At 41.5% G+C, this 26,161-nt stretch overlaps 1 protein-coding gene across 5 annotated transcripts in view; it reads left to right on the top strand.

The window, feature by feature from the left end:
• Positions 1-26,161, top strand: part of KCNMB2 (potassium calcium-activated channel subfamily M regulatory beta subunit 2) — a 521,316-nt gene that overhangs the window by 470,077 nt on the left and 25,078 nt on the right. For all 5 annotated transcript variants that reach the window (XM_083177718.1, XM_083177719.1, XM_083177721.1 and 2 more), the window contains 2 exons: positions 4,400-4,570; positions 21,078-21,273. In XM_083177718.1, coding sequence (XP_083033844.1) covers positions 4,400-4,570; positions 21,078-21,273 — 367 coding nt within the window. The remainder of the gene's footprint in view (positions 1-4,399; positions 4,571-21,077; positions 21,274-26,161) is intronic.

The following is a 26,161-nucleotide window of genomic DNA, read 5'->3' as shown; positions in this document are numbered from 1 at the left end:
ATTTACTGGGCGCTCCGAAGAGAGGGGAAAACTATTCAATAGTGAGTGGATTTGAATGTTTTTTCCCCTCATTTGCATGGCTGCGATCGCATTTGCAGCAATGCACATGGGCAGGGGGTGTGTTCATTGCGGCAGCGGGGCAGCATTTACAATTACTAAGAATTCCATGTGGTGTGATAAGGCAGTTAAAGGTACATATAAAAACAGTTGTCTGTTATGTTATCACTGTTTGAGTTAATGGAAGGACTTTATGGGCCAAATGTAATAGGGTGAGATTTTCAGAAAGTGAGAGATTTTGGGAGAGTTTTCCCCTTTTTTTTAAAGCGGCAATCATTTACACTGCAAAACCAGGTTGATTTTGCAGTGTACTTGATTGCTGCTTTAAAAAACATGGGAAAACTCTCCCAAAATCTCTCACTTTCTGAAACTCTCACCCTATTACATTTGGCCTGTGTCACTTGCATAAAACCTTTTGATCTCCACAATGAGAACTGTCTGTTATGCAAACCAGGGATAAAAAGATTGCCAAAAATAGTAATATATGGTGAATAGAGCTAAATAAATTTGACTTTATGGTTTATAAGAATCCAAGCTTAAATATGGATCTCTAAAAAGAGGATTAATAAAAATTGTAGGTAGTATTAACATTTTGGAGGTATGTAAAAGTGCACAAGGAGTAAAGGGAGCAAATAGTGCTTTATCAAGGTAAGAGAGTTTAAAAATCTAATAGCCAGTCTGCAATATAACGGAATATGGAAAACACTGATTATGAAAACATTTTAAGATCTGGGACCCCTAGTCCAACTTTTGTTTGTAGGTTGGGCTCACTGTTACCTCTCCAAGTATGGATGTATATAGTGAGTGTGTTTATCGTAAGTAATGAACTGTAGGATCTATGGCTAGTCCAGTGCAGTATCACTCATTTGGAGGTGTTACAGGGGATGGTGGTCCCGTAGTCCTGGTGTGTAACACGGTTGTGATGCAGCCCCTGGATGCTGGTGTCCATCTCGCTGTGCTCTCACCGGAGCTATACTTCCTGCTTCACAGATTCTCCTGTCCTCCTGCTGGAGGTATAATGAGGTCGCTGGGTTAGTAAGATGTTGTTGCCTCAGCAAAATTTCATCAGATCTACATCAAACGCATTTCAGCCTGGGCAGACTTTTTAAGGGTGATATATGTCTTCTAAGATGTCTTTATATAGGTATAGTTCGGAGGGGTATTGCACTCAGGTAGGTAGTTGGGGGAGTCAATCACATGGGGATTCCTGGTATTGTTTCACACGGGTTTTAAGTTTATTAATCGCTTGCACATTGTCTGTGGCACAGCAATATAGAATTATTATTTGGATTAAATGTAATTGACTGTATATAGTAAATTGTGTATACGTGTTGTCATAATTCGTTATTGCGATCATGTACAGTTATTGTGGTGTGTATGATATATGTTGGCTGTAGGGGTGTTTGGAACTTGTTGGGATTTATTATTTGACTCAAATTTAATTGACCTAATATTATTTGGCTAAAATGTCATTGACCTGCTAATTATTTAGATAAAATATTATCGACCTGTTAATTATTTGGATAACATTTTATTAACCTGTTAATTATTTGGCTAAAATTTAATTGACCTATTATTATTTGGCTAAAATTTAATGACCTGCTAATTATATGGATAAAATGTAATTGATCTAATAATTATTTGGATAAAATTGAACTGACCTGTTATTATTTGGATAAAATTTAATTAACCTGTTACCAGACATCATGCAAATGTAGAGCTCAGGGGAAATTGGGTCCGACTTGTCCATAGGTTAAGTCGGACAAGTGTGGGTACACATAGATAAGATTTATCTGTCCAATATATCTGATGGAAACAAGCAAATCAACCATATGTCCCAAATACTGCAAAATGGACAAAAACGGGTGTTCAAACAAATGTGTTAAATCAAAAGGATGTAAACAATTTCTCTGAATGGCCATTGTCTATTTTACAGTGTTTGGAAGCAAATGGATGATCATCATATGCTTACAAACATTGCCAGATTTTTGTTCCCACCAGAGCCGGCCCTAGGCATTGGCAGACTAGGCAATTGCCTAGGGCATTTGCACTGCCTAGGGGAGGCTTATGTGTACATTGGTGGTTTCTGTGGCACCCACTGCCTGACCTGTCTGCCTGCCTGAGCCTAAATCAAGGGACAAAAAAATAGCAGCAAAGTTTGAGCGCTAGGGACAGGTGTGCCGTGATGCGTACAGATGGCTGCCTTCTGGTAGAGGGATGCCGTCCTCAAATACAAAATAGACAAGAAAAAACTTCTAAATAGTTCAGCTCGGCCACACTACCAGCGGCCGCCCCGCTCGGAGCAACATACTTATTACTGGCAGCGAGTGAAGCCTCTGCACATGTATCTGGCAGAGTTAGTGCAGAGGCTCTGCTTGCTGCCATTAATAAACATGTCACTCTGAGCAGGGCGGCATCCGGTAGTGCGGCCGAGCTGAACTAACTTTACATTTAATTGGCAGGGAATGTGGGATTGGGTGCAGAGACTTCACTTGGCTACAAGTAAGTGTATGTTCCGGGAGAGAAAGGCTGCCACTAGTGATGGGCAAAACGGGTCACTAGCGAGAGCTGGGATCCAGCAGATCAGTCAGTGAAAAGATCCGTATCCTTTAGCCGGATCAACGACTCGCTTTGCAAGAGAGGGTAATTTGATAATAACGAAGCATAATTTGTTTTACAATCGTTTATTGCCATTTTTTTAACTTTTTTTTTTTTTTAAACAGTGAGCTGAACAAATAAGAACATACATAACCGAGTAAAACACTGATCGATGGCTGGGTGCAGAATCGCCATCGATGGCAACCATCGATGGTGTCTGCACCGATGGCCATCCCTAGCAGCAGCAGCCTTGTTATTCCTTCTTTCACTTGCAGTCACAGCACTGCACTCAGTCTCCAGAGTTAGTACATCTCAGGTGCCACAGGTGGCAGTGCTGAGCTCAGGCAAATGCATTGTAATGGAAAACAAAACTGAAAGTAAAAGAACGACGGATCACCTTTTTGGGATCGGCGGCTACCTCAGTCTTTTATGGGATCCGTTCAAAAGACCCGCTTCGTTTGCGAACGACCCATCTCTAGCTGCCACTACTAGCAAATATGGCAGAGGGGGCTGTTGAGCATGCCCTCACGCAGATGCTCCTCTTATGGTGTCTGACAGACACCACTCACTCATGCACACCCCTCCCCTACTAGGAGCATGGGCTGACCAACACGCAGAGTGCCACTCCGTCTAGAGTAAGATTTTAAAAAAGAATCTTTAAAAGAAAAAATATATATGGGCAATTTGCCAAATGCAGGGGGTTTTTTTTTCAAATGTTTTCAAAACAAGTGTGTTTGTATATGTACATGTTCATATACATGATATATATGATTCGTTTGTGACATTTCACTGAGTGCTGCAAGTTTGTATTTCTCTATACAATATATAGTGTACAATACACCATGGCAATTATGTTGGAGGAGAGATAGAGTGCCATACACACACACACCACAAAATGACTGTCTCTATGGGAGGTAACACACCTTTTCAGAGCTCAGGAATGCCCAGTACATTCTCTGTACATTTATTTTCTGCATTTGGCTGATATTTTATCATTATCAGTACATGTGTTTTTTTTCTGTATGGTTTAAGTATGGATGTTGAATGAGGGAGGTGCTCCAATATTTCTTGAACAGGGTGCTTATTAGACCTAGGGCCAGTTTCTGACCCGCAGATTTCTGCTTGCATCCCCATGGGGCTGCATAGAAAAATCCACAAGTCAATGGTTTGTAAGTGTGACTTATAGTTTCACTTACTTGCACTCCTGATGTCTTTGTGCATAATTGGATTGACCCATTAAAAGGTGCACACACACTGGTCATTTGAACATTGAAATCGATGCGCTGAAAAGGTCGCTATGAAAAGCCGTTCAGTCTGTTAGACTTTTTTCAGTCCAAAATCACCCAGTATGTATGGGCCTTAAGTGTGGTGGTGGTGGTGAGAATGTCAGCTAGGGAGCATCAGCCAAAATCTTGCCTAGGGCACCAAATTGGCTAGGTCCGGCTCTGGTTCCCACCACACATATTGGACAGATAAACCCAGCTAGTGTGCCTTGACACTATTGTGTTTGGAAATCCCTGTCCTAAAGAGTCAGGCTAGTTATTCAATACATCCATAAATGACATTAAAATGCAGTTGTTATTTGGTCTCTAATGAAAGTATGACGTTTAACGGTATTTAACTCTGCACAGCATTGTATTTGTTCTTACAAAATGGAAATATAACAGGGAAACGTTCTTAGCTTTTACCTTTGTATAGATGTGTCATTTACATTATGGAAAAAAATCTATCATTTTATTTTTAGAAATTTCTACCAAAAAATCAAGGACCATGACCTTCTGGACAAAAGGAAAACTGTGACAGCGTTAAAAGCAGGAGAAGACCGAGCGATACTCCTGGGGCTTACAATGATGGTCTGTTCCATCATGATGTATTTTCTCCTGGGAATAACACTACTTCGATCATACATGCAGAGGTAAATTCATCTGTACCAACTCCATATTGTGTACATATATACTGTATGTATGTATGTATGTATGTATATATATATATATATATATATATATATATATATATATATATATATATATATATATATATATATATATATATGGGCAAATTGTTTCTATGAGGTTGTTTCTTGTTCTCTTAGTATGTTTCCAATATGTTTAAAAACATTAATATGCAGTGGAAAGGTTTATAGTGTTTTGCACTCAGTGGATAAGGGCAGAAATTGAGAGCTTTGTATTCTAAACACATAGCCATTCTTCTGCTTTGTAGCTAGGTACAGGAAGATACTAAAATAACACCATATGTCTCTGTGAGATAAAAGTGCATCAGTTTTAATTCATAAAACAGAGAAGTAGAAAACAAATCACATAGATCAGGATTATCATAGTATCAGTGTTTTTTTGTCTTAAAATCTAAAATACTCCTTGGCAAATGTAAAAACTCTGCCGTAGGTCATAGATACTGAGAAATTCATATACAGAACATGTAAGCAGATTTAGTACTTTTAATCTATGCACTCCACTCACAGCAATCCATTCTATGCAGTTTTGTGCTGGCCCAGAAGGGTACATGGGAAACCCCCAGTTGTCCCTACTGCTTGAGGGCCCATCCTCTCCTAGGGATCAGATTCCAGACTATGCACTTGAATTGTGTTTTTACCTTCACCAACCTCAACCTTCCTATTGTAACCTCCAACAAGGATCATCCTCTTTTTTCCTCCCATGCTAATCCCAATGCGTTTCGTCTACAACAGTGGTTCTCAAACTGTGGGTCCTGACCCCAAAGTGGGTCCCGGCCTTCTCAGCATGGGGTCGCGACTCCATGTTGCTGACCATCAGGCTGATGAGTTTTTTAATCTCAGTCAGTGAATTAAGAAGTCTATTGAATTGTCTGTTATTTTAGACTCCTCCCGTCATGTTGTACTTTCACAATACTGCCATGTATGTGCTGTCTGCTGACCTCACATGTGTGGGGACCATTCTGTAGCAAATTGCTGGGGTCCTGTAATTATTTTTATTGTCTGATGGGGGCCCAGAGCTAAATAGTTTGAGGACCCCTGGTCTACAATGACTTCATCAGGGGAATACAATGATACATCTAAAAATTCAAGTACAAGTACTACATTTTAATATACATAATGAATACAAAAATAAAAATGAATAAAAATTGAATTAAAGCTTCACTGGCGATTCATTAAACTTTTGAAAAATATAAAAAGATCATGAGATGATCGGTTCTTAAGGAAGAAGAAGGATGATGGTAGAAAACAGGGTGGTGGTGAGAAAAGGTTTTTCAAGACAAGAGGTTTTCAAGAAAAAAAATTTAATAGAAGGAAAGTTCAAGAAATATTTTGTGAACAAAATAGAAATATATAGAAAAAATTTTCTGGATTTTCTAGATATGAATAAACCTTCCCAAGGGTATTTAAAGTGAAAAAAAGTATTTTGTAAAAGATCAAGTATACACCGATCAAAGTGAATTTGAAGTAAATAAATTTACGAAGTGATTATACCTTCAGAGAAATTTCTCAGAAATCCCACAGATTCCTGGGAGAGAAAAATAATAGCTCTTCCTTCTTAGCTGTATCTTGTTTCTAGAATACAATGAGATACTAAGTGATTGGGTCGATGAGATAAAACCCGTGTTCAATAATAAAATATGGAGAGGAAAAAAACATACCGTAGTAACAAATGGATCTAGATAAAGATATGAGTCCTTATAGTTAACATTTAATTAATTGATTAGTGCATCTGGTTTGCTCCATTAAACAGCATAGGTTAGTGGTGAATTTGTTAGTAGATGAAAAAAAGTCAATGCAATATTGCAGCGATGGGTTATGAATTATTATAGATGGTGTGATATAATTACCACTTTTTAGCAACAATTGTAGTCGATAGCCTCATTCAGATGTAGTTAAAGATGCACAGGTGTCCACACGATGGCAACAGTTGTAAGAGGCTCCCTGCTTGGTCTGGTTAGCACTCCAGTATCTTGCACAGTAGTTCTTACTAACTGCTTTCTGGCTCATCTACATTTGGATGTAAGTCATTTTATGACATTCCTCTCAGACTCTCAGATGTAGCAGTACATGTCCATGCATATGGGTGTTTATATCAATCTCCTTATACCTCCCAATATTTAGTTGGGAGAAGGAGGGACAAATTAGAGGGTAGGGCCACCTGATCAGAGGGGATGTCCAATGCTTGCGGAGTTTCCCGAGACCACATCTCATTTTGCTGCTGTTGGTCAGCGCCTCTCACGTGACCAGCGCTGTGAAAGTGGTTGGCCATGCCCGCTGTGCCTCTCTGCAGTGAATAGACGTTATGCGCATACACACAGCATCTATTCCCCCACTGCTCTGCTATGCAGAGTAGGGGGTAGCGGGGGGGGTCTCAATCACTACCTACACCACCATGGGACACTGCCACCCCTGGGTGGGACATGGGACAGTCCCCATAAAAACAGACTGTCAATGAGAAAATTAGGACAGTTGTGAGCTATGATCTCCATGTAGTGCTTTTCAATAGGGAGGTATGCGTATATTTAGGGAAAGTGTCCTCTTCAACCCGTGTATCTCTCCTTGGGATTGTGGCAGTCCTTTCAATACTGCTTCTTACATGGTCCCACAGCAAATGACAGTTCACTACCATATCATAAATCAGAATCAACTTGCCCGCCGAGCTGCACAGCGCCTAGGCAGCCATCAGCGACACCACTGGTCCTTGCAGCAGCCAGGTGGGTAACAATATAAGCAGGGACAGTATAGTTATCACACAGGGAACACATTCCCGCTGAGCTGCACAGCGCCTAGGCAGCCATCAGTGGCACCACTGGTCGCTGCAGCAGCCAGGTAGGGAACAGTAGAGCAAAGACACAGGGTTACATAGCTGAGTGCACAGTTCCTTGGCAGCCATTGCGGCGCCATCTTGAAGGCCTCAACAGGCCATCTTCCTGTAGGGTAACCAGCATAGAGCCAACGTGGGTTGTGGTGGTGGTATGGGGGGAGGGGCTGGGGGGAGAGAGTCACTGAGGTCTGTGGAAAGATAGAGAGGCCTGGGGCTGGAGTTAGGCCCTCCCTGGGCTGAGTTCCACGGCACTGCCACTGACAGTCTGATCCTACCTCCTCCCTTTGGGGGGCACTGCTGGCAGATGTGTATCACCCAGAGCATTGGTGGGTGCTGCAGCATTGGGTGGGTGCCGCCGCCAGGGGCCAATGGGGGGTTGCCTGCATTGAGACACACTGATTGTTCAGAGCACTTCCCATATTACGTGCATCCTGCTGAGAAAATATCCTTGTTCATCCAGATTCAATAACTGCTGGTTATCAGAAGAGTCGTTTCACTTCTGCATTGAAGCATCTCTTGTCTAAGACTGACAAATGAGGCATTGCTAGAGATGGGGGATAGAGATCAGCAATCATGCAAATTGTTATTTATTTCTTTTTATTACAAAGAAACAAATACTTTTAAGGATGTGAGGTCCTGGCTGTTTATGGGCCACCTGTGTGTAATGCATTGGCAATAGTTCCATCTCTGGTGCAAATAAAGATGTTTCTCCCTATAATTATTATTGAAGTCACTGTGTGTAAATTTGCATTACTTTACCTGCAGATCACCTACATATGTATTTTCCCACCTGGTACGTTGGCATTTTTTAATTGGAGTGAGGCTTTTGACAAGAAAGGAAAGTAGAAATAGCAGTGCACAAACAGCTGGCATGATAAATGGTTTAGCTTTGCATAAAAGGCAGTGAAGTCTTTTGAATTAAAAAAAAATGTGTGCTTGTCTATTTCAGAATGGCGTATAAGTAGGTTCATATTAGGAAAGAAGTAAAACCAACAGTAATTGGGCAGAATAACATATATGTACAGTTTCCAACCTACCTCTCTAACAAAGCATATACAACCTCTGGACTAGTGTATCCCAAATTTTCTTAAATCACGGTGCCCTATAAACATTTATTTCATGGTACCCCTAGGATAAAAGTTTTTTATTGGTATATTTGGAAAGAAATAATTAAATTAACCCAAGGCACCCCTGAAAGAGTCTAGCGGTACCCCAGGGTGCCTAGGCACACAGTTAGGGAAGCACTGCTCTAGACATTTTATAAGCAGGACAGTAGAGAGTCTGGCCAGGCCCATATATTTTCAGGGAGGATCGGCCTAATTGCAGGAGGCGTGGTCATGCACCCTTTTAGCACATTCTTGGACACATTTTTGGCCACACTGCAGCCCAGCACATATCAGCATGTGCTTTGTTGAGAAGAGCTGCTGTCAGATAATGGGGGCCCCACTCGACCCTTCCATCAGATCTGGACCCGGATAATTAGTACCCCACCATCCACCTCCAACGCATGCATACTCTCTTGGCGCCATTGATTATAAGTTCAAAAAGTGTGCAGTAAGTGTAAAGCAATTGCAAACATAGATTGCTGTATTTCAGGGCTGTACTTGGGGTGTGCCAGGATTGCTGTCACCCAGGGCACAAGGCTGAATAGGAGGCACAGGCTCCACCCTGGTACCGCCCATATTTGCCTTGCATGGTGCCTGTCATGACCCCCTGCAGTTTGTAGAGCCAACAAGCCATGTCTTTAGGATATGGTGATCAGCTTTCTGATCCCCACTTCATTACATCATGACATTACATATGCAGGGGGTGGGGGAATCATACTAGTATCTACATTTGCAGTCTTATTTGTATCATAGGTCATAGTGTTGTAAATACTGTACATGCATGTTATAGTGGTGGCACGGCTTAAATAAACAGTACATTAACTCAATTGTGCCATAATACTGTAAAAACGTGCACTGCCATAGGTCCCTAAGTCTCCCTTTTCCTTACAACAAAATGTAAAAGGCAAGATCATACATTCACTGATTCAGCTGCAAACAGTTTTACATTTAATATAGCTCTTTTCACTCCGTAACCAAAGGTCAGATCCATGTTCATCTACGCTTTAGACAGTATCTAGGTGAATTATTGGTTCTTATTGTATGGCATAAAAACCCACAATCAGATAATTATCTCTCTTCATGGCAAGAACAAAAATAACAGTCCAAGCATTCGTAGCCCGAGCATCCATTAGGCAACACAGGCTCCTGCCCAGGGCCAAATGGACAATCAGTGTTTTATATCTTGGAAGCTGTGTTTGTATAAGTAGAGATGGAACAAACCACCATGTTGCCCAGTAAATTTCACAAGGGTGAATCTCCACAGCGCTTTTCTCAGGATAGACGACTCATTTCCAGGTGTTCACCAACACACGGGAAGGAAAAGAGAAAATTTCTCTAGGCTAACACACAGACTGAAACTTCCAATTCAGTATGGTGAAACGGCCACCACAAACTTACCTAGATTGACTAGGAGATGTTCACATCTAGGTATCTTTAAACGTCTTTAAATCAACACAAGGATAGACACTCACCCAGGGAGCGGTCCCTATGTTCATCCAAAAGGTTTCTTTATTCAAGAAGTTATCCACAGGACACAATTGGCAAGTCCACCAGTAAAATATGAATTTATTATAAAAAAAACAGCAGCAGACCCCACACTTCCACACCTGCATTTCTGTCCTCTCACCCGGAATGAGAATAGGCAGCAACCAGTTAATCCCAAGAATGGTACTAGGGATGAGGGAAGATGGGGAGTCCAAGTAAAAGTCCTTTAAAACACCAACGCATTTCGAACGGCAAAGTTCTTCCTCAGGATGTAGCACAAATAAAATGTCCACAGGCAGGGTTTATATACCTGTATCTATATGGTTCTATGTAAAACCCGACAGAGATCAATGCTAAAAAAATTCTTAACATACACAAAAATACAAAGTCCTATACACATAATTATAAACATTAAACAACTCACTGTCCCCTTTGGTATCAGCATAAAAACAAGAGAGGGAGAAAATAGCGTGCAGTCGCGGCACCATAGGGATCCATTCCATATATTTCTTTAATTACATGGCGTCCGTCCAGAGGAGTGCTTCCGGGATCTCTGTGACACAGTGTGTCTCCGGAAATGCCACGTCATTTCCCTTCTATGAGACGCATCTGCGGGTCACCACCCGGCGCGTCATTTCCGGTCAGCAGGATGTCAGCGCTACTACATGGAACGCAAGCTTTGCATTGCTTCCTGGAGATCACCTCTTAGGATGCGTTCCACTGCATGCTTACTCAGATATCGGAGTCATAAGCGTATATAATTGGTCCGTTTCCATTACACACAACATAATTAGATAAAAAATATGGATCAGTAAATGCAGGCAATTTATATAAAAAAACACTTTAGCTCAAAATCAGCGTTTAAACCTTTGGGCATCAAAGTTTTAAGATCATATATTAGTCTCATTTCAGTTTGAGACAATCTGGTGTCCCTATCATCCCTCCTCCAATTGGGATTAACCAATTTAATGCCACAAAATGATTTAATATGTCCTGGGTAACTCCAATCAACATTTCTAAAATGTAAAGACACGCTATGAGTCTCCATCCCTTTCCTGATATTACATACATGCTCCCCCAAGCATACTTTCAAAGCCCTGGAGGTTTTACCTATATATTGTTTATCACATGTGCAACACAATAAATAGACACAGTATTTAGTGTTGCAGGTAACAAAATCTTTTATTTCATACACCTTCCCTGTTTGGTTGGATTTATACTCCGAAAGTTTTCTATCTTTGGACTTGCATACCGTACATATACTGCAGGTACCACATCGGTGGAACCTTTTCGTTTTTTTCAGGTGTATTAATAGCACTGTGTACCACCATATTCTTAATATTTTCAGATTTCCTATAAATGAAGTTTGGAGTGGCTCCTATGTGTTTCTCCAAAAGTGGGTCACTATTAAGGATGCCCCAATGTTTTTTTTATAATACACTCTATTTGTTTGTGCTGAGAATTAAATTTAGTAATGAAAGGAACACCCATTTTATTTTCTTTCCTTTTCTTTGGGCCCTTCTTCAGGGACCATTCTATTTAATTCTACTCCTTCTTGTAGGGCACCTTCAACTAGCACCGGGTCATAACCTTTTGCAACAAACTGCTGTTTCCTAACTTCTGCCTGTTCCCTATATGTGGCCAGGTCTGTACAGTTCCTCCGTATCTGGAAGAATTGGCTCTTAGGGACACTCTTCTTCCAGTTTGATGATTGCTATCAAATGGGATGTATGAATTGCAATCCGTACTTTTTACATAATTCCTGGTTTTTATTAGGTTATCCTCTACATACAGGGACAGGTCTAAAAAGTGTACCTCACTTTTGCTACTTTCCAATGTGAGTTTAATGGACAGATTGTTTTCATTGAGATATTTTGAGAAGGTCTCAAGGGTAGATTCTTCTCCCCTCCAGATAAAGAGGACATCATCGATGTACCGGGACCAGGACACCAGGCTGGCACCATATGTTGCCTAGTGCCCAATGGGTCTGGAACTGTCTCATTCAAAAGTATCACATAGAGAGATTCTGCGCTGTGGCATGCAAAGCTGCTCATATAATGTTAAGATCTGAAATTAATGTACATTATGTGTTTAAACAGGATGCATTCAGCATGCTGGTCATTGTGATGCCGGCAGTTGAAATACCTGCACCGGCAGACGACCACAACACTGGCTCTGGAATCCTGACATCACTCGAAATGCCGACGCTGGAATCGCTACAGCCGGCATCTCAATCGTAATTATGGGGGTAATTCAGACACGATACCATGGCCGCAAATGTGCAGTGGACAGTGATCAGGTAGACGCCGTCCTGCTATAGTGAAATCCTGTCTTGTGAATTAATGTGTACGCTTTGTAAATGTATGTGTACGCATAGCGAAGACTTGGCTATGAGCAAAATTCTTAGTGGCTCGTCATCAAATGATTTTTCCACTGGACACCAGTCATTACAAGCTAGGTGTAGCCAGGAGTAGCCAGGGACTTCCTCGGAGGCTACGATGAAAACGTGCATAACCGGCATGGAGCTGACATCACTCACCCTTTCTAAAACGCTTTGGCACACCTGCTCCCAGCATTTTTTTGGCATGCCTAGAATTTTTCTTGGAACGCCCATGAAGCAGCCAGTTGCCGCCCCCAGTCACCTACTCCTATCAATCACCTTGTGAATGGCCTACAAATAGAGAATGTACTGTAGCAGGACTTCATTGGTGGCCACCGTCGCATACGTGCATTGTGGCTATATGCATGCACAGTCCATCGATAGTTAGCCACTGTGTGAATTTGCAGCTGTGCGATCAGGTCTGAATTGGGCCCTTTGCCAGGGACTGTTAGGGTTAGGCTGCAGGGAGAGAGGGTTAGGTTTAGGCACTAAAAAGTGGCTGAAAAATTAGGTGAAAATTAGGCTGAAATCAAGGGTAATGGGGGAAATTTAGGCTGGGGCAGGAGTTTAGGATTAGGTAGAGTTGGGATTAGGCTGTGGGGGGAGGGTTGACATTAGATTGCAGGTGGAGGGGTTAGGCATCTTGTAGTGAGGGGTAGGGGGGTTGATGGAGAAGCTAAGCAAACTCATCCAGACCCTGTCATTATTGTGACCATTGCAATGGCACTGACGGCCTTTCGACCTCCAGCATCTTTATCGCCGTCCATCCATATTTATTCTGGTAATACTCTGCTCAAGCATTGAATTAAACAAGACAATATTTAAATAAAATATACAATGCATATTTTTTGTCTCTACTGTGAATATCTACAAAACTGACCCCGCCTAATCAGGAGACATCTAATCTTGCCATTGTCTTGCAATTGGAAAAGGACTTGACTAATAGCTGCTATGTAGCAATCAGCCATGTAAATTGAAGTAATTACTAATGTCAAACAGCAAGCAGGCATCCTTTTTTTGATTAATTTTGCTAAGAAACTTTAATGCCTTAGAAAGTTGTTTCAATAACAGCACAATATTCATTATCATTTGCGCTCCTCTATTCAGGTCATGCTCGGCGGATCACTTCAATCCTATTAGTACTGCCTTTGAGCAGATTAATCATTTTTTACTGAAGTTACAGGTGACAATATGACCGCTTTATTATGGCTTTATTTTCCTGGAACACTGAAATAATTAGATTACGTCACAGCCATTTAACCAACATGTATGTAATAAAACTAAACTTAACTATTATTACATTTGTGTGGGGAAGGCTAATGTGCAATGATTAATATTAAATTAGATTAGATTCAACTTTATTGTCATTATCCATGTACAAGTACAAGGCAACAAAATGTAGTTTAGCATCCAACCAGATTACAATATACAGCAAGATTTTACTGGTTGCAATAAAAAACAGTCAACAAGGGGCAGAATTTAATAATGAAACAGCTCTAGGGAAAAAAATATTCTTCAATCTGCTGGTTCTAGTTCTACACCTAAAGTGACCTTCAGAGGGCTAGAGCGCAAACAATCCTTGAGCAGGGCGAAAGGAGTCCTTTTAGAATGCAAACAGCATTTCTTCTGGACATCCTCAACAGCTGGGAACAAAGACCCTATAATCTGCTGGGCGGTTTTCACAACCCACTGTAACAATTTACGGAGCTCGACAGAGTAATTCCCAATACCAGACTGTAACATGACTGGTCAGGATACTCTAAACCGCCCAACGGTAGAAGTTCTTCAGAATATCTATAAACATGGAATCTCTTCAGTATGCTCAGAAAAAAGGTGTCGATGAACCTTCTTTACTAAAATGGAATTATTAATGAAAGGTCCTCTGAAATCTATATTCCCAGGAATTTAAAACTGGAAACATGCCCAACATCTATGTCATCTATGTCATTAATATGAATGGAGTCATGCTGACCTCTTGTCTATCTATTCAAGTCTACTATAAGCTCCTTTGTCTTGCTGGTATTAAGAAGCAGGTTATTAATAGCATACCAGACAGCCAGATGTTGTTCCGCCTCTCTGTAAGCTGTCTCATCATTGTTACTGATGAAGCCAATTACCGTTGTGTCACCCGCAAACTTGATATTAAAATTAGATCGATTTGCAGGCCTACAATCGTAGGTGAAGAGGGAGTAGAGGAATAAACTCAGTACAGAGCCTTGTGGTACACCTGTATTAAGTGTATTGGTAGTGGAACAGATATGTCCTTACTCCTGACCTAACATACAATCCAGTAACAGAGGAAGCTAAATGCCCACAAAAAATTCCAACATCTCTGTGGGAGATGTGCAAAACATGAGTGTCAACATCTCTGTGAGAGATAAGCGAAATATCCGCTAAAAATGCCAGCGTCGCTCACATTTGTTATATAAATTCAAATTAAAAATGGTGTTTAATAAAACAAAAGATTATATTTCCTATATAAGGTAAACATTTCAGGTCATTATGCTGAATAAAATGATTTTCTTGGCAATTCTCACACCAGTTCTGACAAATTCACTTGGCAATTAAAGAGTTAATAAGGAGACATCTGTGGTTTCCAGAGTGCTATTGCTAAGCTTATAATACTGATGAACCGGATTCCCTGTCACAAGCATCGGGGGTCAAAGTTAGAAAAATGTTCTTCCACCTTCAGCTTGTAGCAGTGCTTGGCCTTAATAATACCTCTCTCAAATTAGCCCTTGGTGCACAATAGGGTTGTATGTCTACCCTTCTGAAAGCGATATTATGAACTCTCAGTAGGAGCCGTAGCTCCCTATTCATCCTCAACTTCTGATTTGGGTAAGCAATAATCTACTTCCATGTAACACTATTAATAAATAGTGGTATTAATATAATCCAACACAGAAGAGGTTTACTTATCAATATCCACGCTAGAGCCACAGGTAGCTTGAGAAGCAAACATACTCCAGTCCATATATAAAAACCTGTCCTGGAGTACAGAGTCTGTCCCAACTGGCCACACTTCGACGGTTGTAACTAATAGCTTAACATGTTGAGTAAGTGAAGAGTACTTAGGTATTAGAAACAGAGAAAGGTGATCAAACAATCCCAGATGAGAGAGTGCAGTCACATTATAAGCTCCAGAGGCAGAACTTCTGGTGGTGCAGACAATGCATGACACTGTGGCTCATGGCAAAGAAAGGGCCCACATCTGTGGACATTACTAGTACAAATAATTTATTAGCACTAGTAATGTCCACGGCTGTAGGCTGCTCCTGATTGGCTTGCAGGCCGCGGGCACAGAGGACACTTTTGAAATGCTGTTAGCGCTCTCTGGCTAAGTTGCGTGGTCCTCGCAGTGGTTTATGCATGCATAGGGGAAGGGGCTGCGGGGGGATCGTGTTTCTGAGAATCCAGCTTTCTTATACTTGGACACAAGTTCTGAGAGGTAATCTGGTTTATTACTAGATTGCTGAGCTCACATTAATTCATATTACCGATTTTAAAATGCCTCCCTTTGAAAATATCATAGCATCAAAAGTAAAATATAATCAATATAATCTAATTCCTTATTTGTTAACTTCCCTACACACACACACACACACACACACACACACACACACACACACCTCATAACAAATATATGCACACACAATGCAAATCTGCCAGCATTTATTTTACTAATTGGCACCAGGGGTTGTCAAATTAATATATTAAGTCAAAACAATACAAGAATAAATGGCGCTCAGGGTCCATATGAAATAAAAAATAAACAGTTTATTAGAGCCAATTTTTCAAGGCATTACAGTCTAATGAAAAGATTTAAAAAAAAATTGGTTTAAATATTTATTTTTCACTTTTTCACATGTTTATATAAAGTGCTGCTTTACTTATTTATTACTATTTATATAAATAAAATGCTCTCTCTAATATATGGCAGTCACAAATGCCTCCTGTAGTATACGGCAGTCACTAATGCTCTTTGCACTATATGGGGGTCAGAGATACTGCCTATGGCAGTCACTTATGCGGTTGGTTTTGTATAGTGGTCACAAACGCTGGCTGTAGGGTATAGTTGTCACAAATGCTGGATGTAGGGTATGGTGGTCACAAACGCTGGCTGTAGTGTATGGTGGTCACAAACGCTGGCTGTAGTGTATGGTGGTCACAAACGCTGGCTGTACTGTATGGTGGTCACAAACGCTGGCTGTAGTGTATGGTGGTCACAAATGCTGGCTGTAGTGTATGGTGGTTAGGAATGTTGTCTGAAGTGTATGGTGGGCATAAATGTTGGCTGTAGTAGATGGCTGTCTGTAGTATATTGCAGTCACTGATACGGGCTATGGGCCTGATTCTGGTTGACTCAATAAGCAGCGGTATTTCTCTGCTTAGCGAGGCATATAACACCACCTGCTGGGGCCCATCCCCTGATACCCAGCGAATATACAGTATCTGCCGCATTCGGCCCCCGAACATTCGATGATCGCCGACCATCAAATTATTACCACAGTGCTCACAAATCTAAGTCAGTCTTCACTGACGTCACGTAAAGGGTGACTGCTCTCCACTGGGTTGGAGGAAAGCATAATAAGTGTTTGGGTACTTGTGTATTATCACGGCTCCCACGATTTCCATCTTATGGGATCTTATACAATTTAAAATTGTATACTATTGTATATGGCATACAATGGCATACGATGAGATGAGATGAGATTTTAAATTGTATAAGCACACTAATGGGTGCTTTCAAGGTCAATTGGCCCCCCTATAAGATTTTTAATTGTATAAGCACCCTAATGGGTACTTACAATGTTAAATGCACCCCCACACCACCCCCACTATCAACGCCAACCCGAAGCGTGGCGAGCGCAGCGAGCCCGCGAGGGGCGGCGGTATGCGTCCTCCAACCTTTTCATACCCCCACTATCCATGTCGGCGTGGAGTTGATTTTACATAGTGTGGCGAGCGCAGCGAGCCACCGAGCCCGAAGCGTGGCGAGCGCAGCGAGCCCCGCGAGGGGACGCGTAATACTTTACATGTATTACATGTATAGTTCCACCTCTGATAAGCTCCTACAATGTTTGTGTAAACATGGTCCACAGTTTTGTTTCCTCTTGTATTGCAGGAAACGTGCTGCTTGAATTTAGGGAGCACTGTCTATGTTTGAATGATTAAAATCACCTGTAACTATAAACGCAGCCTCTGGATGAACAGTCTGTTGTTTGCTACAGGTCTTTTCATAGCAACGGCATCAAGAGGGATATAGGCTGCTGTTATATTTATTTATTTATTAACAGATTTCTTATATAGCGCATACATATACCGCAGCGCTTTACAGAGAATATTTGAACATTCACATTGGTCACTGCCCCAGTGGAGCTTACAATGTATGTTCCCTACCATATATACACGCACACACAGACATTCTTGGGTTAATTTTTGAATTGTGGGAGGAAACCGGAGTACCCAGAGTAAATCCACGCAAGTACGGGGAGAACATACAAACTCTGCACACTCCCGTGGCAAATACAATGGTCTACACTTAACCATATACACTTAACCATAAGAAATTCAAAGTTAGCCGAGCGGTGTCTCTCCACAGTTACAGCGACAGCGTTTAATGCCTTCATTTGACAAATGTATTGTAGTAATTATATACGTGGGTTTTTCAATGACTAAGGGCAAATATATTGCAATCCCCATTTTTAATGCACATTTTATTGATGTTTATAATATAATGTAGATTCTTAGTTTAAATTGTTATTTAAATCCCCTTTAATTCATGACCAAATTTACACTCAGTATACTGTATAATAAATAATTATTCAGTTGACATCTCCAGCATTACAGAATGAGAACTGTTGTTTCATGTGCAGATGTTAACTATTAGAAATCCTTACCGTTCATATAGACCTGTGATCCCTCCTCCTGAAGGTACTATATATATCATATTATATTGTCATGGTCTATTCAGAAAATTGGACACTGCCAATGCCAAAGGCAAGGGCGTAACTACCATAGGTGCAGGGGTGCATAGGTATGGAGCCCAGAGCTGAAGGGGGCCCATCTTTGTTGTCTAAGTAATATGTTTTACATACATGTATTACCATCAGTTTCTAAATAGGGGGCCCTTACAAAGTTTTGCTATGGGGCCTACGAATATCTCTGGCCAAAGGACTGCAAAACTTCATTAGAATACACATATATTTGCATTTGTATCAAAGAGTGAAATTTGTCTGCCAATCCCTCTAAGCTAAAAAGCCAAATTGGCAACAAGCACTTGAACAGTTATATTGACTCTTTATGACACCAGCCACCCTAATAAACTGTAGGGATGTGCACCGGCCACTTTTCGGGTTATGGGTTTTGGGTTATGATTACCTTGAGGTTTTGGGTTCTAATGGGTTTTGGCAAAACACCTCCTAAGTGTTTTGTGTTTGGATTTTTGGGGTTTTGGGTTCTGATTTTTTTGTTAAAAAAGCATAAAGACTGTTAAATTTGCAGAATTTTTTTTTTTTTTTTGCTCCTACGCTATATTGACCTCAATAACATTAATTTCCACTCATTTACAGTCTATTCTGAACACCTCACACCTCACAATATTGTTTTTAGGGCAAGAGGTTGCACCGAGGTAGCTGGATAACTATGCTAAGCCACACAAGTGTGCGGCACAAACACGTGGTTTATGTAAGAGTGGCACTGCAGTGGTAGATACGGCAGTACTAGGCACCAGACAGGTAGATACGGCAGTACTAGGCACCAGACAGGTAGATAAGACAGTACTAGGCACATGACAGGTAGATACGTAAGCAATACTAGTATGTGCACCAGCAGAATTTATAATAATAATTTTATTATTAGGTACTGCTTGGCAGTGGCACTCAGTGGCACACGTCAGTGCACCAGCAGCATGGAATTATTTTTTACAGTCCCACACAGCACAAGTATTATTTTTTAATTAAATTAGATATAGAAGCCTAGTATGTAGTTGTACTACTAGGTAGGTACACTAAGGCAGTAACACTGCCAGTGGCAACAGTGGACTGAGTAAATAATACTGGCAACCTCTATTCACAGTATTCAGTGCAGGCAGCACCAGTGGACTATATATAATTCAATTAATTAAGTATTAATAATATAGCAGCCTAGTAGGTAGAGAAAATAAACTACTAGGTAGGTAGGCAGTAGCACTGCCAGTGGTCAACACAAAAGGTCGTTACACACCACCAGTAGCTTTATGCAGTGCACCAGCAGAATTTATAATAATATTTAATTTTATTATTAGGTACTGCTTGGCAGTGGCACTCAGTGGCACACGTCAGTGCACCAGCAGCATGGAATTATTTTTTACAGTCCCACGCAGCACAAGTATTATTTTTTTAATTAAATTATATATATAGCAGCCTAGTATGTACTAGGTAGGCAGTAGCACTTCCAGTGGCAACAGTGGACTGAGTCAGTGGCGTAACTACTGTAAGGCAGCCCCAGCAGCCGCTTGGGGGAGCAAGCAAAAGCAGATTCTGTGTGGGCGCCGGCACTCGCTCGACGCACTGACATGCTGCTGCCTGCCACTGCCCACTGACTGAGCACTGGATGCGAGGCAGCCGCAGTGCAGGTGAGGCCATGGCAGAGATGACAAATCCCCCCCACTGATTAAATTGACTGTACACAGAGCCAGCTATTGGCTACTGTGTACAGGATGAGCCTGCTAGGGCGGCCTGGGATGTGTCGGAGCCAAGGGAAGCAGCAGTGTCTGCTGGCCTCTGTTATGCGTGTGAGTTCATCACATCACACACTGGGGAAACATGCTGGAGAGGAGCCTGGGGGGGCACACACTTTTTGGCAGGGGGAGCAAAATTTATAGTTACGCCACTGGACTGAGTAACTAAATAATACTGGCAGATTCAGTGCAGGCAGCACCAGTGGACTATATATAATATAATTAATTATTCATATAATATATATTACAGCACAGCACCAGAGGTAGGCCCCAGCACAGAGGAGACAGTAGTACTACAGGTACACAGTTAGACTGTCCTCCTTGCTAGGGAGAGCCCACCCTACGCAGAGAGGAGAACAGAGTACACAGCAGCACTGAGAGACAGCCCCAGCGAATAAAATAATTACAGCACAGCACACCAGAGGTAGACAGCACAGAGGAGACAGTAGTACTACATGTATACAGTTAGACGACTCAGCAGCACTGAGACAGCCCCAGCAAATAAAAAATATTGCGTTCAAGGTCAAGCTCAAGTTTAAGCCCCAGCAGCAGCACCAACACACCCTCTCCCAACCCACTACTAGACTGGAGTGAAGATGGCGGGCGCAGCAGCCGCTATTTAAAGCCTCGCGAAATCCGGCGCCGGGAGATGACGTTTTGACCACGTGGACGGACCCGAGTCAGGTGGGAATCTCCGAGCGCCGCTCGGAACCAGGCTCGGAATGATGACGTCCGTGGGGGCTCGGATCTCTGGAATCCGAGTCTACACATCTCTAGTGTACTGCCCTGTGAAATAAGCCTGAGCATTGTGCTGTAATTACCTTGTTTTAGCTCAGTTATTCATATTAATAATATTCCAAGACCAATGAAGAATTCCACTGTCTCTTGTGTTCCCGTGTTATGATGTCCCATCTTTTATTTTCTGTCTCCCATAGTGTATGGACAGAAGAAGCTCAATGCACATTACTGAATGCTTCTATCACAGAAACTTTCAACTGCTCATTTAGCTGTGGTCCGGACTGCTGGAAAATCTCTCAGTACCCCTGTTTGCAGGTCCATGTAAACCTGACCTTTTCAGGACAGAAAGTTCTCTTGTACCACAATGAGGAAACACTGAAAGTAAATTCTGAGGTAAGAAATTACAACTGGAAGATGTGTATGCAGATCTGAACCCAAAATGTAATTCAAGATATGTGACTGTTCGATGCAGAACTTACTGTATTAGTATCAGGAATAAGTAGATGTGTAGACATCCAGGAGATACAGTAAGAATATCCAGAGGGACCGTTTCGGCTGGCTTCCTCTGACTTTGTGTCTCATAAGGAACTGGCTTAGCTGTATCCCAGGTTCAGGAAGCAAAGGAATTGCGTCACAGTGTGTTGTATGAATCATAAGACCCCCGCATCAGATCGTAGCCGGAGATCGTCACTGCTGCACAAAGGATCCCTTGGATCCTGCAGCCAGGAAAATTTTCACATAAGATTGATCATATGAAAAAGCACCACATACGATGTATGAGAGCTGCCGGGTGAGATGGCGGTGCAACGCATGTGAGGTTCTGCATGCGATGCCTTGCATAAGTGGATGGGGATCTTTAGTTCACAAAGTGATTGATAAGAAATACACTTGGCTTATTTTAACCTGCAGGAAGCCACAGTCCCGTTAAATAGTTAGTATGAATATATAATGGGAATGAACAAAGAACAAATAATATCACCTGTATAGAAAGGTAATCCAGCAATCTAATGCTGCCACAGGTTTGCCCATGTCCTGGAATCAGTATTATGGTCACTAGGTCGACACTCAGAAGGTCAAAATACATTAGGTCAACCACTGAAGGTCGGCAGGCCTTAGATCGACACTTGAAAAAGGTCAACATGGCATAAGGTTGACTGGGTAATTAGGTTGACGCAAGCATACGGTCCACATTGGAAACATGGGTTTTCAATTTTTTTTATTTGTTTTGAAATATGTGCAGACAGGCGGCATTTCCTACCCTACTTTCCACTAGGGCATCGCGTGGGAATATAATAGGGTGTCGAGCCTGAAGCACGGTGAGCGTAGCAATCCAAATGAGGGGACGCGGTGCACTTTTTTGTGTCCATGTCGACTGTGACGCCATTCGGGGCAAAAAATGTAAAGCTTTGTTGCCCTTTTGACAATTGACCTTACCAATGTTGACCTAATGCTTGTGTCGACCTAATGACCCTACGACCATGTTGACAATTTTCATGTGTCAACATAAAGCCTTTCCACCTTGAGTGATGGACCTAATGCATGTTGACCTTAGTTTGGTCGACCTAATTATCCACACCCATGGAATCACACTCTCCCCATTAGCAGTCCCCACATTAGGCCTATAGACTGTACACTTTTACCAACCCTGCTCTATCTACCAGCATCCTACAGAAACAAGGCACAAGTGGTACAGTCTCCCAAAAACTGGGACTGTCCTGCAAAAATTGGTACAGGGAGCAACTTTTTATAATCCTTTTTCACACACACAGTATCAGCCAAACAGGAACCACATTAGAGTGAGAGCCCAATAGGGAGGAGAGGGCCCTCAGGAACCACATCCTAGTGAGAGCCCAATAGAGAGGAGAGGGCCCTCATGAAACACATTAGAGCGAGAGCCAAATAGAGAGGAGAGGGCCCTCAGGAACCACATTAGAGTGAGAGCCCAATAGAGAGGAGAGGGCCCTCAGGAACCACATTAGAGTGAGAGCCCAATAGAGAGGTGAGGGCCCTCAGGAACCACATTAGAGTGAGAGCCCAATAGAGAGGAGAGGGCCCTCAGGAACCACATTAGAGCGAGAGCCCAATAGAGAGGAGAGGGCCCTCAGGAACCACATTAGAGTGAGATCCCAATAGAGAGGAGAGGACCCTCAGGAACCACATTAGAGTGAGAGCCCAATAGAGAGGAGAGGGCCCTCAGGAACCACATTAGAGTGAGAGCCCAATAGAGAGGAGAGGACCCAGAGAGAGGGGGCTGCACATGGGCCTCCTCTTCTCCTAAAGCGCCCCTGACTGAAGGGATATCTCCCTAGTCACCATATTAAAATATATTTATTGTGGCTGATGTTACAAAACTATAAAGAGGTGCTGGGACTGGTGTATGCACAAAACTTCAACTTCTATGGATTGCATCAGCTGCATCCCATAGAAGTGCAGAGAGAAGGAGGAGTGGAGGGAAGAGGCTGCACGAGGGCTTACTCCTCTCTTAAAATGCTCCTGTGTGTAGAACAGTTGTATAAAATACATTATAGAAGAATATCTTTGGAATTAGTCGTGAGATGTCTGTTTATGGATTCTTTAACACTATGATGTCATTTAGCGATTTCCATGACCTGATATGAACAAGAACTCCTCTGGCTTTATTTAACCAGTGATATTTGGGCTTAGAGATTTCCAATGTACAGTATGTCTGGCTTGAGGCAGTAAAAGGATTCTCCCACAGTTCTCAAGTTGGTTTCTTAGTTGCATATGGTCCTTAGTCATAGCAGATGAATATGTACCAACATATCCAATAAGGGGTTCTCATAAAGCACAGTGAGTGGGGCAGATGTATTAAGCCTTAACAAGAGATAAATGCAAGGGTGATAAGTAGAGATACATATCCAGCCAATCACCTGCTAACTGCCATGTTACAGCCTGTGTTTGAAAAAAGTCAGTAAGGAGCTGATTGGCTGGACATTTATCTCTCTTTATCACCCTTGCATTCATCTCTTGTTAAGGCTTAATACATCTGCCCCAGTGTGCCTTCTCATTCTATAGACAATGCTTTTCATTGTAATAATGTGTCCTAACATCACAGCATCGCTTTAAAGAATACCAGAAAAGTACTGGGTCTTCACAGTGTACAAAAATGTCATGGACACAATCACACAAAAAGGCACTTAGGAATTCCTTTAAATTGCTAAAGGATATAAAATGATTAGAAAATTCTGTAAAGTGCTCCCTGCATGGAGACTGGCCAACTGCTACAATGGGGTATATTCAATGCCTCAGCGGAGAGCTATGATGGCGAGCAGTGCCGATAGCTTTCCATCAGTATTCATCTACCCCCCCCTGCACTCGATGAAAAGAACCAGCGAGGTGGAAATGGCAGGTATGCCCATTAAAACAGCGGTGCTCGCCACAAAATGCTTGCTGCATTTGCAGCGAACAACGCCGTTTAGGGGAATCCTCGCCGTCCTTTGATGACAAGGATTTCAACAGAACATTGATTACAGCGAGCAGCCGGCGTGGGGGCTGCCTTTCCAAAAAAGCCATCCTTACCGTACAAACCCCCCTCGCCACCGGCATTGAATATACCCCTATGACTGATATTAGTGAGATCCCACATCACAACAACATACTGTATGGATTATGATTTTTTTTTTTTTAAGTCTAGTGATCATCGGGGTATCAGACATGACTAAGTGGTTGTGATGGGAAAAGGATCTGTATTCTGCTGCATGGGAGACATATGATCCATTATCCTAGTATGCTGATACCCTGATATTCAGTTGCTCGTGTTCTAAATGTCTTAAGTGTTCTGAAAGGAATACTGTTAAATAATCAACTTTTCAGGATATTAGATACTCAGTAGTAAGCACTGAGTAAAACAATATGTTTTAAATTGACTAAGTGCTTCTTTTCAAAGCTGACAGGTGTTTGCCAAACTCAGTTACTAAGTTTAAAGGAACAATAATATTATATACAAAACACCCCGCACTTTGTATACAATATAATATTGTAACTACTGAAGATGTGGTTGCTGTGAAATGCATTACTTCATTTATTCTTCTTTATAATCTAATTCATGATATAATATAATACAGTAGTTACGTTTATGTAAATGTAAAATCACTATAATGGTATAATCTGTACTGTTTTATGCAGACTCTACTGTTGCTCATTTTAAATTCAGTGCCTGAATTATGGAATTGTATATTTAATAGATATTGTTAGAATTGTAAAGAATGCTGATTTTCTGCACATAATGGAAAAATTATCTGGAAATTCTACAGCAATGTCATGATAAATTGTAAAAGTCTATCCTGAAGCTCGAGATGAAGATTAAAGTTTATAATTCGGGTTAGGATGCTTCTGCTTAAAGTTGTCCTGTTTGACAAACTGTAGGTAAATAACTATTATTCACTACAGGCTTGGTGTTCATGTATGGTGTATTGTATGAATGAGATCACAATGTCTTGAAACCAAAATATTAAATTCATCTAAGTAGAATGTTATGCTGGAAATTATTATGGAGACAGAATGCAGTGTTGCTATAAATTAATAGAAACCGTGTAATCATTGCAAAGTTACAGTCCATTTTGTGTTCGACCAATTCCAGCTGCAGCTCCAAATCTTTCTGTGCACAGGGGCATGGAGATTGTTTGTTTATTTTTCTTTTTTAAAGAGAGAGAGAAATTAAGGTACTGTACCTACAAGTTATGTACATTGGGTTCCAATAGCAGAATAATCAAATATAACTTTTATTTCTATTACATAAAAATCAGCAAAAATGTATAAAGCACAGTGCAAAATAAGTAACAAATGGCAAAATAAATGTGTAAGAGAAATGTTGTGCTTGATACCTTTATATGTTATATTATATAACTTCCTCTTATATTGTACAGTGTTATTCTGTTGTTTGTCTTAATAAGCTTTCCAAAATATGACTATTACAAATCATTTGAATTGACTGCAGTATGATATGCCTTTGACTTTCTTCTGTTGGTTCTTCTTCGGGAAATGTTGTTGTTCTACAGACCTAATTCAAACTGATCATAAAGCACATTATTTTTCGGTACTCTTTACCTAGAACGGCGCCCATCGCGGTCGTCGCGGGTACATCGCGGGTACATTAGTGGCCACCCGCGATGCTAACGACGCGATCAATTATCGCGTCGGTCGCGATGTCGCTAGCATCGCGGGTGGACAACAATGTACCCGCGACGACCGCGATGACCGCGATTGATCAATCATCGCGGTCATCGCGATGTCGCTCGCATCGAGGGCACACAATAATGTA

The sequence above is a fragment of the Crinia signifera genome, chromosome 3, assembly GCF_055691185.1.
Source record: "Crinia signifera chromosome 3, ASM5569118v1, whole genome shotgun sequence".
Classification (NCBI taxonomy): Eukaryota; Metazoa; Chordata; class Amphibia; order Anura; family Myobatrachidae; genus Crinia; species Crinia signifera.
This window is presented reverse-complemented; position numbering and strand designations above follow the sequence as displayed.